This window comes from Paramacrobiotus metropolitanus, unplaced genomic scaffold (assembly GCF_019649055.1).
Source record: "Paramacrobiotus metropolitanus isolate TYO unplaced genomic scaffold, Prichtersi_v1.0 Parri_scaffold0000483, whole genome shotgun sequence".
NCBI classification, from domain to species: Eukaryota; Metazoa; Tardigrada; class Eutardigrada; order Parachela; family Macrobiotidae; genus Paramacrobiotus; species Paramacrobiotus metropolitanus.
The window spans coordinates 3,351-17,066 of NW_026570703.1; the positions used below are offsets into that span (position 1 = coordinate 3,351).

Here is a 13,716-nt window from a genome sequence, read left to right on the forward strand (position 1 = left end):
CTCAACCGTGTGTGCCAGCCGCCGTGTATGCCATCCTGGGCGGGTGGCAAACCAGCCCTTAATGTTACGAAATTGGTCGCATCCACGGATTTTAAACCGATTTTATTTTTCTCCATAGACTGGTATGCTAACTTCAAATGCCTGCCATTCTTGAATTTGAGAATGAAACTGTACACGCTTATTTTCCATTGTCGACTGTGGAGCACTTGATATTACGGGACTTATGGGCTATCAGGTTTTGATCGAAAATTATGGTTGACCCGTATTGCGAAAGCTTATCTGGTTTTATTCAGCTCATCCTACACGCGCTGCTTTTCAAAACCTGCTACCTAAGCGTAAAGGGTTCTTCAAAATAGCGCACATCTTCTGAGGAGAAAGACAGTTGTGCTGATAACAGTTCTTAAAGCCACCAGTTTGAGCACGATCGAATTATAGAAGCCTTGTGATATTTCCAGATGTCGACGATGGCACCAGGAATCTTCCCGTGGAACAGTGTAGATGTCTTAGGCGAAGACAGTCTCTTTCGTTACGGGCGCGTGGTGGATGTGGCGGGACGAGGGCATATACGTCGACTTGCTCTGTCCTGATCGCCGACCTGAATTCACGCCTTTCCAACGGATTTTCCACAGCGATGACAACCGATATCTTGACCAAAACGATATGGCCCAGATGAGTCGCGTACCTGAACTGCCCGCAGAAGTTCTAATGAGCGGGAGTGCCTCCGGTGCATGGACCTGGTTCCCCGCAGAGTTACTCATTCGGACCAACGACATCGGGCACTCTAGTTACAGTGTGGTCTTGATCCGCCGCGGGAAACCGGAGGAGTATGCGGGTGTCATTCCCATGACGCGTACTCGATGGAAGACGCCATCCACTGATCGGCGGACTCAGATGGGGTGCAAATATCGCAGACACACTGTGGATTTGCCGATACACGTGGAGAAAGGGACATTCGCCACGCAGAGTATTCCGCTGTCAATCGGTTATCCCCGGGAACTGGTTACAGCAGCGCTGAAGCAACAGAAGCGACAGTTAATTTCCCGTTCCGGATACTCTGACCACGCTGTGAGCGTGGAGATTGTGGACGGCAGTGTAGTGTACATTCTGCGTCGATCTGATCCTGGTGCGAAATGCGACGAAACTCAGTTGACACGGGAACTGGTAAGAAACGACACGTTAGTGTGTGTTACTGTTTGCATGTACCGTTCGCTACTGTACATACAGTGTATTTGCCAGTACTTCGATGTACCACCTCAAAGATCGATTACCTTCGAGTATACGGTTCCAAATTCGATCACCGGTCCTGGTTCAGAGTTTTTGGGCTCTGCCTTTTGACACAGCTGTGTGGTAACATCACAACAACAGTGCTGAATGTGGAAACCATTCGTTATGCAAATTTTGTACCTTTAAGAAATGTGTGTAAAGAAGAAATTTTCGTCGATAATCGGAGTTGTAAGTTGAGGCACATAGTACCGACGATGAATCGTGTGATGTTTTAGGAAATTCTCAACCGGCTCTACACCGGATTGATTAGTTCCATGTCACGAGTGCAACAACAAGTAGTTCAGCTCTCAACAGCGAGTGGAGTCGCTGTTTTGCCGTTGGAATTGTGGACGGAAGTTTTCACGTATTTGGACACTGTGACCCAATCCAAACTGCGTCTTGTATGTCCATTATGGAACGACCTTTTGGATTCAGCGTATTTGAGAGCGAACCTCGTTCTCGATAGCTCGGCATTCACCAGTGCAGATCCTATTTATACGCCAATGTATTATTTAATCGCAGCTCTCTTCCAGTGTTTCACATCCGCGCAGTATATCGCTGTGGTTGATCGACAGCGGCGGATACGTGAAACGGGTGTCTGGGAACTGTTCGACATTCTTAACTTCATTGCACAGCGCCACAATGGCACCAGATTGAAAGCGGTTTTCTTGGTTGCGCTGCATTTGCATCTGCTGCGATGTGGGCTTACCGACCGTCAGAAGCTTTACCAGCATCTTCCAGGTGTCAGGAATGACTTTCTGGATTTGGATCTTCCATGTGACACCGCACATATTATAAGATGCACTATCGTTTTGGAATGCCGGAAGTCCGCTCAATATTCTAAGCGGAAGAATGTTTCGCTCTCTGCCAAGATTTCGGTGCATCAGCAACGCTTTACCGGCGATTTCGCCAGCGCGCTGTGGAGTGCCTTGGAAGCGGGATTTTCAGCGCCAGGTCACACCGAACTGCGTCGCCTGGCCACGTGGTTGTCATTGCACTCGCACGGCAAGCAAACACCGCGTGCGCAAGAATGTGTGGCCTTGGTTTGCGAGGTAAGACTGTCCCGGATGACGCCTGTGAAAAAGCGTAACTGTAAAGTAACTCTCATAAAGTACTGTACAAAACGTGTGTTTTACGTCGTAGACTCGCAGCGTTACTCATCATAACTTGATGTACTGAGACATGAACAGCGTAAATCACATATCCTCGGTAATCGTCAATTTAAATCTGACGACTGGGAGTTTAGGCTACAGCCGCTGACCGAAAACTAAATGCGATAATGCAAAAGCCTTACTGGAACATGGTATTCTTACAGACGTTATGCGTGACGCAGACAGCGGATCCGCGTCATTCTCTGCATTACCGCGGGAAGGAGTGGTGCGTGGACGGTTTGAAGGGATTGAAGCTGAAGAAGCTATCGCGTGTGGCGCAGGATTTCCTCATCCAGCTGATGGGTGCCCTTTCTTGAGCATAATCCTTAGCTGTTCCCGGTCTCCATTGCGTTGAGTTACGTAGCAGTGCGGTTTGAATCGCGATGAATATTGTGCTTATTGGCTGACACAGTTTATCCTTTTGTTGCGCTTCTTGGCACAATTTCGGTTGCTGATTTGTGAAATTGTAAGTTTTGGATCAGGCTACGTAGCTTACGGCGGAAGTTGATGTGCAGGCGTTTAAGTTACAATGTTCGCAATAACGTTCCGTCAGTAAATAAACTATCACAGGTGATTGCGAAATCGATGCGGATCCAGTTTTATCGATGCGGATGATTGCTTATCATGCGATTGGGTTTCTTATGTCGGACACGGTGACGTTCTGAACACACTCAATACAGGTTCCTTCCATCAAGCCTAAGCTCTTATCTTCTGTCAAAGTTACGTAATTTTTAAATTGGGATATAAAGTGCTCTATAATCCAATCTGTGAAAAACAGAAATTATCATTTTAGCTCAGTGAGATCTACTGGTTGTCAGTTATGAAATTAATATAACCCGTCAGCGAGGTTAAGCAGAATTTAGGGCAGTAATGAAGTACAGGTACTAACATAAAAATCATTAAAGCACCTGACGCGTGCTAAACCTATGAAAGACATACTTGTGGTAGTGAATCAGTTTGCAAACAAAAACGATTAACAATAAGAAAGCTGACCATGAAAAGCAAAATAAATAGATATCTTTTGACTTTCGGCCAAGCATCAGCGCGAGTACAAAAGTTTAATGCTTAACAGACAAAAACACGACGATGATTCCTTGTTGCGGTGCAAGATGAATTTTCACATAAAGCTAAGCGTCATTTTAAGAGGAAACAAATGAGAACACTCTACTTGTTGAAAATAATAAAATTTGCATGAAAGGTAGTAACAAATCAGAGAAGGGTAGAAGTCATGATAAAAGCCATGGAACTAGACAAAAAAACGTGTGGCAGTAAAATGAGTAAAATATTCAAATTGCTGGGAGAGGGCAAGTGTCCAGTAGCAACTACAAGGAGTCGAAATGTTCTGGACCGAAACAACATCTAAAATCCGTTTCCCTCGTCGACGTTTGCAGTTCGACGAGCAAACGCCGAGTAATGCGCGACAGCTTCTCCCACTGCAGATCTTGAAGACCCTCGGCATCCAAGTTCCACTCTTTTCCGCGGTAATGCGACGACGGACGCGGATCGCCCGACTGCGCCGCAGTGAGTATCTGCAAAGGCAATGGAAGATCTCAGGCCATAGCTATCCAAAGTCGTGAAACACATTTTACCTTGCAGACTGCCGTCTTCAATGCGGCGCCCTCGATCGCTGAGTGTTTCAACCGCTGCTGGTCACTCGATAGTTCCGGCAGTGAAGCCTCCAACGCATCCCGGAATGCGCAATCGAAACCATCGCCGAGCGGCAATTGCGCAGTGCCGATGTTGATCGTGACAAACGTTTGAAACTGATCTTCTTCCTATGGGTCAGCAAGTTCCCCAAAATAACTTCGCAGTTCGTCATGTGGATGGTATTGCACGGTAGATTGCGGCATGCGACAATGAACTCCAGATCACTGTCAGCGGACCTCGTGTCCAGCGCTGGCCCAGGAAGAAACCAATTCACGCCCATCTGGCCAACGTTAGTGTCGACCAAACAGCGGCTGATCAGGTTGCCAAGGACGACGCCGCGCAGATGCAAAGTTCGCAGCCGGATTCCGGTTTGTTGGGCAGCCACGTAGCGGATCAGGTCGAATACTTCCTTTGCGTAGTGCATGCTCCACCACTCATTCTCCCCGAGGTGCGTTATGACGATGCGTTGCGTGTCGGGGCGTAAACACTTGTTCACACTCGCCAAGCAGAGGAAATTGTCCGATTCCCACGTGAACTTGTGGCTGTACTGTTCGTTGCCGATTACTATTGTGGAACACAGTGCTGGCCCATCCAGGATCTGTTTCCACATAGCGCACACGGCGCGCAGCTGCGTCTGTTTCACGGTGTCCAGGTTTGAAAAGACCTCTTGCCACAATTCCGTCGGTAGCTCCAGCTGCGCAAAACCGTCTTCTATGGGCGGAACCGCTTCGTCAGGGAAATCTTTGGCAACGCTGCGCACTTTCTCTATGAACTCGTCAATGACCCACTAAAAACCGTAGAATGCAGAGTACGATGGAGGCGGTAGGTGAACTAAAGATTCAGATCTTTCAATATACGTTTACACGGTGCTGCAGAAAAGTCCTTACAAGTTTACAACTACAAGCAAAATATTTTGCCGTCGAGAAACCTACTTCTTCCTTACCGGGTAAGTGTCTTCATCGCCGATCTGGCAAATGTATTGTAAATGGCCGTCCAGGATGTCCACTACGAAAACGGGTGTGGAGTGAGACAGGCGGCCATTCAAACGCTTGATGAGCGCCTGGGCTACTCCGGTGGAGAGCGAAGGAAATTCTTCACCCAGTTCCACACTGCGCTTAACAAAGCTGCCTCGAGGGATTTCGTCGTCGGGTACGACGGCGCCCTCGACATCCTGAACTAGGCGAATACGCTGTAAGGGGATAATGTCGGTGCACTGTGCACCCGAGTCCTGCCAATGGACAATGGCCGCTTGGCACATTGGTCTCCGTTTTCCTGCCCAGTGGATTTCACCCGGCACCCAAATCCACGGACGCACCGGCGTCTCCGGCATCAGAAGCTCCCCCGGTATGATTTTCCGTTCAGCGACATAGAACTTGCCCAGTTGTTGTAAGATCGTAGGACGTGAGAAAAAGACGTTGCCAAACGTGATAAATTCACGTCGCCGATTCGGACAGAATAGATCGACGAAAAGGCCATCGTCTGCTATGTCCACTACGCGTCCGAAGCGCATCTGTTGGTCGCTGCCCAGAACGTTCACGGTGGTATCCAGCTTGGTGTAAGACGGCATGTTTCAGGAGAAAAGGCAGGAAGTGCGAAGCGTAGTTCAGCTGGGGTGGACACAACGGACTACAGCACACCAAAAAACGTTCGTACCGACCCTGTGAAAAACAAATACTGTAAGGAGTTTTAAAGGACTATGAATTCCACTACTTCGTATGGAAAGGTTATAACCAGCGTATATGCAAAACAATCTCGCTGCTCTGACTGCGCAAAAACGAATCTGATTCGAAAAATCGAATTCAGCTTCTTATATGTGTATCCTGAAATCTCGCTTCATCGCGGATCTGTAGTAACAGCTTTCGGAACGGTTATCGCGTCAGTTACTGTTTTCTCTTGCCACTCATACAGCCGTTTAACCGGATATAGCCAGAAAACCGGTTTCTTGTAAAGTAAGTTTGATGACTGCTCATTGTTGTTTCAAATTGCATAATGTATTCCGTTTCAATTTTCTGTAAATTTCTCTATACTGATTTAATCTACTGTACCTCCGAAGGACCTAATTAGTGTGCCTGATTGCTGCGGAGATTTCAACCTAAAACGTTTTGGCAGATTTATCCAGAACTGCTGATCAATGAGCAGGATCGGTAACTGTTGTCTGTTGATGAGCCGATCCGTTAAAACTGACCACTGTGTGCATTACTGTCGATTGGCCACTGCACCGAAAGTAAAGTACTTGTACTGACACCCTGCACTTGGAGAAATTTTGTACAGTATGAGCAGCACGGTACTGTAGACAGGTGGATTTAAAGCCGATTGCGTTCAGGCTGTTCAGCCAATAGCCAGCAGTCTGCATGCAGTTGCAAGCCGTGTATGTGAGCAGTGAACGCAGTCGTACAACGTACGCGTGGCTGCACAGCTAAAACTTTCTCCGAGTGCAGGGTGTCAGTACAGTACAGTAGCGGTTCCCAGAATCACGCTTTTACCCATTAACGGGATAGGTTTTTTAGGTCTGCAGACTCTTTACGCACTTGGACGCTCTAACACAAATAACGTTTTGAGATTACCGTGGAACGAAAAGGATAAATTGTCTTCTTGGAAAGTTGAAAAGTATTGCTCAGCAACTACCAAAGCACTGTAGCTCAAGTTGCATGATGTTAACTGAACAATCAGTTTCGGAAGTTTTCAATTGAGAAAATATAACAATTTTTTTCTTTGCAGCAGAATAACGAACTGGTCAGTCTGTTCGGAAAGTAACTTCGTTAATTATTAATTTATTATCATGCGATTGTGTTACCTGATGCCGGACACGGTGACGTTTTCAAACACAACTGACTTCCATGAAGTCTCACTTCTAACGTCTGCCTAATAATTTTTTTTATACAAGTGTAATTTTTTAATTCGGGACATACAGTGTACACTCAGTGTACAGTCCATTTTGTTAAAAAATAATTATCGTTTTTTTAGTTCATTGAACGCTATTGGTTGTCAGTTATAAAATACATCAGCGCATTTCATAACTGTATAACGCATCGAGGTTAAGCAGAATTTAAACAGATACAGTGAAATTAGTACTGAGTAAATCAATCAAATCCTCCGAGAGAAGCGCAAAGCGCTGACTAAGGCCGGACACACTGAGGTGTCAACTAGCAACTACAAGGAGTCGAAATGTTCAGGCCCGAAACAAATTCCAATACCGGTCCCCGGCATCGATTTTCGCAGTTTGAGGAGCAAATGCCGAGTAATGCGCGACAGCTTCTCCCAATGCAGATCTTGCAGGGCGTCGGCATCCAAGTTCCATTCTTTCCCGCGGTAATGCGACGACGGACGCGGGTCACCCGACTGCGCCGCGCTAAGTATCTGCAAATGCAATGACAGCTCTGGCCAAACTTACGGCAGTCGGTAACCTTGATGATAACGCGCACAGTACAGTCATATGTCCAGCCAGTCCGAGCCATTGCTTCCCAAAGTCGTGAAACACTTTTTACCTTGCAGACAGCCGCCTTCAGGGGGGCGCCTTCAATAGCAGAGTGTTTCAACCGCTGCTGGTCACTCGGTAGTTCCGGAAGTGCCGCCTCCAACGCATCCCAAAATGCGCAGTCGCAGCCGGATTCCGGTTTGGTGGGCAGCCACGTAGCGGATCAGGTCGAATACTTCCTTCGCGAAGTGCATACTCCACCAACCATTCTCCCCGAGGTGTGTTATGACGATGCGTTGCGTGGAGAGGCGTAAGCATTTGTACACAGTCACCAAGCATAGAAAATTATCCGATTCCCATGTGAAGTTGCTGCTGTTGCTTTCGTTGCAGATCACTATTGTGGAACGCAGCGCGGGCGCATCCAGGATCCGGTTCCACGTGACGCACACGACGCGCAGCTTCGTCTGCGCCACGGTGTCCAGTTTGGAAAAGACCTCTTGCCACAATTCCGTCGGTAGCTCCAGCTGCGCAAAACTGTCATCGAAGGACGGAGCCGCTTCGTCAGGGAAATCTTTGGCAATGCTGCGCACTTTCACAATCAATTCGTCAATGACCCACTGAAAACCGTAGAATGCAAGAGTATGCTATAGGATAGGTAGATAACTTAAGACGAAATTCTCTCAGTATGAGTCTCCACTGTGCTGTAGAAAAGTTCATACAACTATAAGCAAACTATTTGCCATCGAAAAACCGACTTCTTTCTTACCCGGTAAGTGTCTTCATCGCCGATCTGGCAGATGTATTGTAAATGGCCGTCCATGATGTCCACTACAAAAAAGGGTGTGGAGGAGACAGGCGGCTGTTTACTCGTTTGATGAGCGCTTGTGTTTTCCGGTGACTAATGAGCGAAATTCGTCGCCCAGGTCCACACTGCGCTTGATAAAGCTGCCTGGAGAGATTTTGTCGTCGGGTAGGACGTTGCCATCGACATCTTGAACTAGGCGAATGCGCTGTATGGGAATTATGTCGGTGTGCTGCACACACATGTCCAGCCAGTGAACAATGGCCGCTACACACATAGGGTTGCGTTTTGCTGCCCAGTGGATTTCCGCCGGCACCCAAATCCATGGACCCAGGGGTGTCTCTGGCATTAGAACCTCCGCAGGGATAATTGTCCGTTCAGCGATACAGAACTGGCCCAGATCGTACAAGGTCGTGGCACGGGAGAAGAAGACGCGGCCGAATGGCACAAATTCACGTCGACGATTCGGACAGAACAGGTCGACGAAGAGGCCATCTTCTGCTGTGTCCACTACGCGTCCGAAGCGCATCTGTTGATCGCTACCCAGAACGTTCACGGTGGTAACTAGCTTGGTGTAGAAAGCCATGGTTCGCGAGAAAAGACAGAAGGTGCGAAGCGTTGTTCAGGTGGAGATGGACACAACTGACTACAGTGCGAGTAGACCAAAAAGCGTTCTTACAGACCTGCAATAAACAAATACCGTAAGGAGCTAAAGGACTATGAATACCACTATGGACGAGGCTATGACCAGCGTTTATGTAAGTAATATAGCGCCCTGCTGTGACTGCAAAAACGAATCTGATTCGAAAAAAAATGTGAATTCAGCACATTATAGATGCATCCTGAAATCTCGAATCTGCAACACAGCTTTCGCAACGTAGTTATCGCGTCAGTTACCTTCTCTCTTTTCTCTCGTCACTCATACAGCCGTTTAAGCGGAAATACCCAGAAAACCGGTTTCTTGTAAAAGTAATTTTGGTCGATACTCATTGTTGTTTCAAGTTGCATAATGTGTTCCCTTTCAGTTTTCTTTAAAGTTCTCTATACTGCGTGCATTTACCTTCTTCTGAATACATAACCTGACTAGTGTGTCTGATTGCTGCGGAGATCTCAAGCAAAACGGTTTTGGCAGATTTCCGGAGCAAGTCCCGTTGAGGTCGCTATGGTACCGCACGTACAATCTGTACGTAACATTGCAATCTCTTCGGTTCTACTGTGCGCACTCAGCGCTGTTGTAAACACCTTTCCTGTTTCCTGTGAATGAGTTTCGTCGCTGCTTCGTAGGGACCCCGGTTCCTCAAGATCAGTTATAAGTTTTTACCGGCTTTTTTGATGGTGTCTAAAATTAGAGCCTTTCCACATTAGACCTTCGTCAGCACCTGAGGCATCAATTTTCTAAATTTAATAAAGCAGTATTGAAGCTTTCAGCGAGCGCCAGTCCACAAGAAAAGTCAAGACGAAACCGTTCCTTGAAAATGATTGAGTGGAACTTCAGAAAGTACGCGTACTTAGTATATCGCACTCCAGCAGCTGGTTAATAACTGCCCCAAACTTTTGTTGCAGATTACCTACGTGTAGCTATCATATAATCGACGAAGTAATAGAACTCCATCTGCAGTTAATAGGGTACGTATCTGTACTTGTACTATTATTCAGTGATTAGAAATTGCTGAACCGATCCGTTACAGTTTACACACATAAATGGCGACTGTTTCACGCGCTTTCACGCTGGATTTGTACGCTGATGGGCTAGCGAAAATTTTTCGCAGCTTGTGCCTTGCCGTATTCTCCCGTCTTTCTCTCCTTTTCTTTTGTACTTAATTGACTTAACCTGTTCTGCCCTTCCAACCGCTGCTCCGCCTCCCACGGATGTCGCCGCGATATGCCACAAAGCCACTGGCTTGTGGCATCCACATCATTCCTCCTCTTTCCCACGCAGCAAAACCGCCGCCGCCGTCAAAACGCTTAGCGGAGTACTGTACTACCCGCCCAAGCCGGTTGGCGTTCACGTTCGCCAATGTTCACCAGTCTGGACTAGGTATGTGAATATACAGTAATTCTGCTGACAATTTCGATTTTAAAATTACCTATCCGTATTGGATAGTTTCTGTTTCTTTCTTGAAATTCAGAATCCACAACGAAGTGCTATCTCATTAATCTCACCATTCGTGTTTCTTTCCCATCGTTAATTTGTTGTTTGTTTTTGGACAGATCGCTCGCGCTGCGCGCAGTCTTCACTTCGCGATCAAACATTTACAGTAAGTGAACAGCCAGCTGGCGTGAAATCTGTAGCCAATAGTGGTACGAGACGATGTATAGCTTATTTTTCTCTTTTGACTGTGAAGCACTTATTTCTGGCTCACAAGACAGAACCTCAATCTGAACTCAGCTAAATTTGATTCCGCTCGCAAACCCATACTATACATTTCAAACACCGCTAAGGGTTCTCATCCTCACATAGCGCACATGATCTGAGGAGTTCAGCTGTACGATTGGTTGTACAGCGCACTAGCCAGCCACTTTAAATTTTGTTCTTACCTTTAGCAGGATTGAATTGTGCGAGCCTTATGATCTTTTTGATTGTCGACAATGACCCCAGGAATCTTCCCGTGCAACAGCGTGGATGTATTGGGCGACGACGGTCTCTTACGTTACGGACGCGTGGTGGATGTGGCGGACCGGGGTCTTTACATCGACTTCCTCTGCCCTAATCGCCGACGTGAATTCACGCTGTTTGGACGAATGTTCCACAATGATGACAGCCGATATCTGGACCGAAACGATATGGCCCGGAGATATCCTGTACCTCAACTACCCGCAGAAGTTCTGGCGCGCGAGAGCGCCTCGGGGGCGTGGACGTGGTTCCCGCGGAGTTACGCATTCGGACCAGCGACATCGGGCACTCTAGTTACAGCGTGGCCGTGGTCCATCGCGGGAAACCAGACGAGTATGCGGATGTCATTCCCATGACGCGTATTCGCTGGAAGACGTCACCCACTGATCGGCGCACTCAGGTTGGGTACAAATATCGCAGACAGAGCGTGGATTTTCCCAAACAGGTGGAGAAAGGGACCTTCGTCACGCGCTGCATTCCGTTATCAGACTGGTATCCCCGGGAACTGGTTACCGCAGCGCTGCAACAGCAGAATCGAGAAGTGATTCCCCGTTTTGGACACTCGGCTCCCGCTGTCGGTGTGGAGATTGTAGCTGGATGTGTGGTGTACGTTGTGCGTCGATCTGATCCTGGTACGGAACCCGACAAAGCTCAGTTGACAAGAGAACTGGTAAGAACGTTAACATTATTCTGTGTTGCTGTACATGTATTCAAAGTGATCTGTCTTTGAGACACTTCGAAGTACCGACTTTGAAGAATGAGATTTTCAGGAATATATCAACAGACTCTCCACGACGTTGACTAATTCCGTTTCGCGAATGCGAGAACCAAAAGAACAGCCAAAAGGAATGGCAAAAGTTGCTGTGCTGCCGACGGAATTGTGGACGGAGGTGTTCTCTTATCTGGACACTGTGACGCAGACCAAACTGCGCCCTGTGTGCCCAACATGGAACATCCTTCTGGATTCACCTTACTTGCGGGCGCGTATTATCCTTGATAGCTCGGCGTTTACCAAAGTGGATCCTAATTATGAGCCAGTTTATTTCATGATCGCCGCTCTCTTCAAATGTTTCAAATACGCCCACTACATTGCTGTAGTTGACCCACGGTCGTGGATAAGTGAAGCGGGTGTCTGGGAAATGTTCGACGTTATTAACTTTATTGCACAGCGCCAGAATGGCAGTAAACTGAAAGCCGTCTTCTTGCGTGGACTGTGTTTCTGTCTGCTGGATAGCTTTTATCATGACCATCCCACGCTCCATCGATATTTATCGGGTGCCAGCTGTACTCTAGAGAATCCGGGTATGATATACCGCGGTCTTCCATGTGACAACGTCCATATTAAACGGTGCAGGATCGTTTTGAGTTGCTTGGATTATGGTTCTGATATTATCCTGTCTGTCAAGATTCGCGTGCGTCATCAACGTCTGACCGGAGATTTCGCCGGCGGGCTATGGAGCGCCCTGGAAGCGGGATTGCCAGCGCCAGGCCACACGGAACTGCGTCGTCTGGGCACGTGGTTATCGTTGCACACACACGGCAAGCAAACGTCGCATGCACGTAAATGTGTGGCCTTCGTCTGTAAGGTAAGGCTGCATCGGACGAGACTTGTGCAAGTGCACACATTCGGCACAATTTCCCTAAGATAGGAGTTATATTTTCGAGTTACTGAGTTATTAGGAGTTTAGGACGCACTCTGAAGCGCCTATAGGTTTTACCAATACATTAATAGCTTACCTGGCATGCTCGCTATAACTCCACTTTCCATCAGTGCTCCGGTCTTGTACGGGACGCTGGAAGCAGTAACAAAAAGCTTTCCGCTGTGATGGTTTTCTTGCTGTAGACGTTGTGTGCGACACAGACGGCGGATCCGCGTCCAACGCTGCATTACCGCGGGAAGGAGTGGTGTGTGGACGGTTTGAAGGGTTTGAAGCTGAAGAAACTGTCGCGTGTGGCGCAGGATTTCCTCATCCAGCTGATGGATGCCCTGTCGCCTTAATTCCTCCTGGTCCTGTGTGCACCGAATCACGTGGCAATACAGTTTATAGTCGCCATGAAAGGGAATTTTAATGGTTACTTACCTTAATACAGTACCTTTTGTTACTTTTTCGTGTCGTTGCCGATGTTGATTGAGCAGTTAGAATTGTCGGGTACATCTGTCCATGCGTAGTTGTGCGGCGGAACTAGTTCTAACCCCCTTTTTTATAGATTCTATCTGTTGCTAATTTTCTTAGGATTTTCTCACGCTGTGTATAAGTTAGTTAGTGTCAGCAGAAGATATAAGCGTTTGTGTCGGACTGTAAATGTGGAGATTGTATGTGTGGCTTCTTTCTCGCTCTGTACTATGAAACTGAAGCTATAGTTAAGTAATACTTAGATAAATTAAAGTCTGACAGGTTGATTGTGGAATCAGAGGCGCTATACTTCGTATCGTGTAAGTTCTTACAGTTATTAAACATAATAATTTTAAATAATGCTAACAAAAAATAATTTATAATAATGTTATTTCCATTCAGAGGAATTTTCATCATGCATTTATTTGATTGATTTATTTATCGATAAAACACTCGGATAAAAATCTACAAACACAGCACACCAAACAGAACGATAAAAAGCAATTACAAATGCATGAGACATGCGCGAAAAAAAAGAAAAAAATCAGTGCGGAACTCTCCACGTAAATGCCATGCGGGGGATGGTCAATAAATGGTCAAGAACACCGTCTGTCGCTAAATATGCTGGCAACCATTTCTGGATGTTTTTCTTCAAAGGAAATGCGCCGGTCGCAGGGAGCGCTTCCGTCTGCGCCGGTAGCCGTTAGGCC

The 13,716-nt window shown here is 47.1% G+C and overlaps 3 protein-coding genes across 3 annotated transcripts; 2 read left to right on the plus strand and 1 right to left on the minus strand.

Moving 5' to 3' along the window:
• Positions 1–215: 215 nt before the first annotated feature.
• LOC129602466 (uncharacterized) lies at positions 216–2,791 on the plus strand. The gene is made up of 3 exons (XM_055501486.1): positions 216–1,161; positions 1,500–2,315; positions 2,579–2,791. The coding sequence occupies exons 1-3, from the start codon at positions 544–546 to the stop codon at positions 2,729–2,731; spliced, it is 1,587 nt and encodes a 528-aa protein (XP_055357461.1). The 5' UTR covers positions 216–543; the 3' UTR covers positions 2,732–2,791.
• A 931-nt stretch (positions 2,792–3,722) lies between these two features.
• Positions 3,723–5,428, minus strand: LOC129602467 (uncharacterized). The gene is made up of 3 exons (XM_055501487.1): positions 5,005–5,428; positions 4,004–4,848; positions 3,723–3,943 (listed from the first exon to the last, which is right to left on the minus strand). Exons 1-2 carry the CDS (start codon positions 5,389–5,391, stop codon positions 4,051–4,053), a joined length of 1,185 nt encoding a protein of 394 aa, XP_055357462.1. The 5' UTR covers positions 5,392–5,428; the 3' UTR covers positions 3,723–3,943; positions 4,004–4,050.
• A 4,788-nt stretch (positions 5,429–10,216) lies between these two features.
• On the plus strand, positions 10,217–13,181 carry LOC129602465 (uncharacterized). Its single transcript, XM_055501485.1, has 5 exons — positions 10,217–10,316; positions 10,490–10,536; positions 10,823–11,562; positions 11,663–12,478; positions 12,736–13,181. The coding sequence occupies exons 3-5, from the start codon at positions 11,245–11,247 to the stop codon at positions 12,889–12,891; spliced, it is 1,290 nt and encodes a 429-aa protein (XP_055357460.1). The 5' UTR covers positions 10,217–10,316; positions 10,490–10,536; positions 10,823–11,244; the 3' UTR covers positions 12,892–13,181.
• The last annotated feature ends 535 nt before the right edge of the window (positions 13,182–13,716 follow it).